Genomic DNA, 3,522 nt, shown 5'->3' with positions numbered 1-3,522 from the left:
AAATTTACATTATTTGTGTGTGGCAATGACAGAACATCTTGTCTTTAATATATACAGATAAAAATTATTAAAAATAATATAAAAACTAAATCAGTATTCTGTATATAACCAAAGGGGATTATTCAAAAATCAAACTTAAAGAATAGTTGTTGCAGAAGCAAATGAATAACAGTCTCTTCAACTCCAAGTCTGATTGAAAAGTGAAGTCTTTTTGTTTCTCCTATCCGTACACAAAGACCTTCCTTCCCCTTTGTTAACCCTTACCACAAATTCATGCCAAGTCCACAGAAGAAGTTAACAGATGGTCCTTTTGAAAAATGAAATTGTAGACCTCATCTGTGACTTGGTATGACCTACTTACACACTGCATCTTTGCAAAGTGTTGATTTCAGTTTTGGTGAGGATGGAACATTTTGCTTTTAACCACATATCACCTAGATCTCCTTTAAGTGGAGTTTAATGTACACTAAAGTAGAAGGTTTCTTAAGCAATGTCAAAAATTGGTGATATAAGAATCCGCTGTAATTGAATGAATATATTCAGATTAATTTTCAAAAATTTTCCTACTCCTCATTATCTGACTATAAAAAGTAAACACACAAAAATGAAATTTTTTAAACTATTGTGTGTTTATTATTAACTAGCTGTATCCAGCCACACATTGCTGTGGCTCAAAATGTACCTATTATAAATGTATAACACTCCCCGCTGGGAGAATTTAGAAAAATCCCTTTTTAGTGTACATTCTTGACATACCCTATTAAAACGCAAAAAACCGCATCTAAAATATTATAATAGAAACCGAGTTCTTCACGGTAAGCCTTAATTTTGTCCCTCTCCCCATGGGGGGAATTTCAACATCTACATAATATAAAAACACATGTGTATTCGAATGCAACGTTATGTCAAATTTCAAAGCACTTGGTTAAGAACTTTCAGAGATTTAAGATTTTGAACAAATGAACATTTACAATTTTATTTATATAGATAATCACAATTTTATCAGATGATAATACTTGAGTAAATTCATTTAGAAGAAATTTTTAAGTATTTTGATTTGACTTTTTCATTTTTATTAATGAAAGTACTGTATATATCTGTTACTTTTTAATTAACTCACACAATTTGTTCTAGAATCTTACTTAATTTCTTTTATTTAAATTTTTAAATCAAAATATAACTTTGCATTAAATATTTATAAATACATTTTCAATTTTATATAAAAGAATCTTAAAATTTGTTTATGAAATTAAAAATATCATTCACTATCACAGTGTTCACTTTGATCTTTGTCTTTTTGTAACAAGAGTTGATTCAACACTTCCAGAAAATGATTAACAAAAGATTCCACTTTTTCATCACCTGATAAATCATTAGAATTGCATAACAACCAATGTATCACATTGTCAAAACACTGACGAAGGTCCATTAGGCATTGTCCTTGGGAAGGATGTAACTGAAACAAGCATCCTTTTGAACCATTGACAGATAAAGTTACTAGTTCATGCTTATTGACTTGGTTTAACTTAACAAGAAAAAAGAAAATACAGATTTTAGAATATTGTTTATACTAATTTAGACAAAATAAAAATATTTATATTTAAACATTATTCAGTAATACTTTCTTACCATATTAAGATGTTTACCAGCAAATAAAATAAGAGAGATACTAGAAATAACTGAAGCATCTCTTACGGTCAGTCTACCTCTTTCTTCTGCTTGAACTCCACTAAAATATATTAACCAAGGACTTGGCCATTGGTTTATCTTGTGCAACAATGAAGATGAAGTTAAATTGGCTTTCTTTCCTCGGCTATCAAATATAAAATGCATCATTTAGATTTATTATTTAAATTTAACAGAATTTTAGATTTTTTTATAAAGAGAATACAGTGTGTAAAGTGATGTCTTTGTCCAATTTATTCTCCCTCGATCCAATGTTCCTACTCGTTGCTTTATAACTTTCGGATACAAAGCAGCACAAAGAACAGACAATACTATGCCAGAATTCAAAGAATATTGATTGTTATTGGTAATCTCACTTTCAATCAAGCCCGTTTCATGTAAATTTTCAGAAAATAAATTTTTCAGTCCTGGATAAGGAAATAATAACAAGTTTCAACATAAAATAATTTATATTTTATCTTGAATATAAATTAAAAGTAAATTTTACCTTTAATGAAATTCATATTCTGAATATTTATTTTATTCATTTCACAGAATTCTAAATCCTGCTGACGAGTCTGACTAGCATTCCAGTCATTATACAGGTTAACAAATGATAAATGATCACTGAAACAATTTGTGTCATACTTTTTCCTAATCTTGGCAAAAATAAATAAGTAAAATATATAGTATAGAGAACATGTACAGTGCATGTGTACAGCTCATTCCAGGAATCTTGAGTGAGCAGTAAAAATGTACATTAACAGGAACTAGATTGATGAATCTGTGACAAAGTCACTGTGCATTACCAAAAAGGGGTTTTTGAATTTTATAAAAGTTTCAGAGCCCCAACTGAATATCATGCATTACCCATCAAGATATATGAAATGTAGCTGTATAATTTTTAACATATCAATTCAATCTGAAATATTATAAAATATAAAATTATTTAAGTTAAAAATATCCAAAATAATAAAATTCCAATATCAATATATGTCTTTAACAGCTAATATAATATGGAAGCTTTTAATAATAGGCATTAGTCTATTGTTCTGGAGGACTGGGAATTGAAGCCAGGTGGTTGAAAATCCATGAAGTTTTTGGGGGTGATCTGTCCCATATATGTTAGACTCAATCCCTCATCACCTAGCTAAGCCCACAATGGTATGGCCAAGTCCACAATGGTTATGATCAAAAAGACCCTCTTAATTCCTCCAGAGCAGAGAGTAAAAAAAACTTATGTAATAAAGCAAACTTTGTGTGATTCATTTCTGTATTAAATTGAATATATTAAAAAATATTAATAAACAAATGAATACGAATATATTTATATTTTCAAATAAAAAATCTATTATTAAAAGCATAACTAATATATAACTAGAATCAAAATTATCATTTGATTTTATATTTATGTATCTTTTTCATAAAACTTCAACTAGGAATTTATAAAATTAATTTATTTTTTATGCTTGGTCTTTTTAATAAAAATTGTCAAATGGAAATAAATACAATAAAATATGAATTATAGCTTATACATGGAGATTTTTATAGCTAAAAGTTGTAAAAATCTGGATTTAAATAGCTGAAAACTGTAAATATCAACTATTTATTATTTACATGTTCTATTGGGTTGTTCGGAAAGTAATTTCGTTTTCTTTCCGTGAAAAAAACCAGAATATTTTTATAATAAATAAATATTTTATTGAATTATATAGCGACCATTTTGGTCAAATACCTGTTGTCATCATTTCTGGTAGTAGCATGATTTCACATTCATAAAAGTTTTGATCGCTGCTTACAAAAAACTGATCCAAGTGATTTTTGACATTGTCATTTCAAGTAAATGTCTTACAGTTA

At 28.0% G+C, this 3,522-nt stretch overlaps 1 protein-coding gene across 3 annotated transcripts in view; it reads right to left on the bottom strand.

Annotated features, from left to right (window-relative positions):
- Positions 1–1,176: 1,176 nt before the first annotated feature.
- The window catches only part of LOC111620495 (putative ATP-dependent RNA helicase DHX30), a 29,177-nt gene continuing 26,831 nt past the window's right edge, over positions 1,177–3,522 (bottom strand). For all 3 annotated transcript variants that reach the window (XM_023362417.1, XM_023362415.1, XM_023362416.1), the window contains exons 9-12: positions 2,174–2,324; positions 1,892–2,093; positions 1,630–1,813; positions 1,177–1,525 (exon numbers count right to left, since the gene is read on the bottom strand). In XM_023362417.1, coding sequence (XP_023218185.1) covers positions 1,259–1,525; positions 1,630–1,813; positions 1,892–2,093; positions 2,174–2,324 — 804 coding nt within the window. In that variant the 3' untranslated portion in view covers positions 1,177–1,258. The remainder of the gene's footprint in view (positions 1,526–1,629; positions 1,814–1,891; positions 2,094–2,173; positions 2,325–3,522) is intronic.

The sequence above is a fragment of the Centruroides sculpturatus genome, unplaced genomic scaffold, assembly GCF_000671375.1.
Source record: "Centruroides sculpturatus isolate CEXI.00-Female unplaced genomic scaffold, Cexi_2.0 scaffold28, whole genome shotgun sequence".
NCBI classification, from domain to species: Eukaryota; Metazoa; Arthropoda; class Arachnida; order Scorpiones; family Buthidae; genus Centruroides; species Centruroides sculpturatus.
Note: the sequence above shows the minus strand (reverse complement) of the source record. Positions and strands in the feature narration are given on the sequence as shown.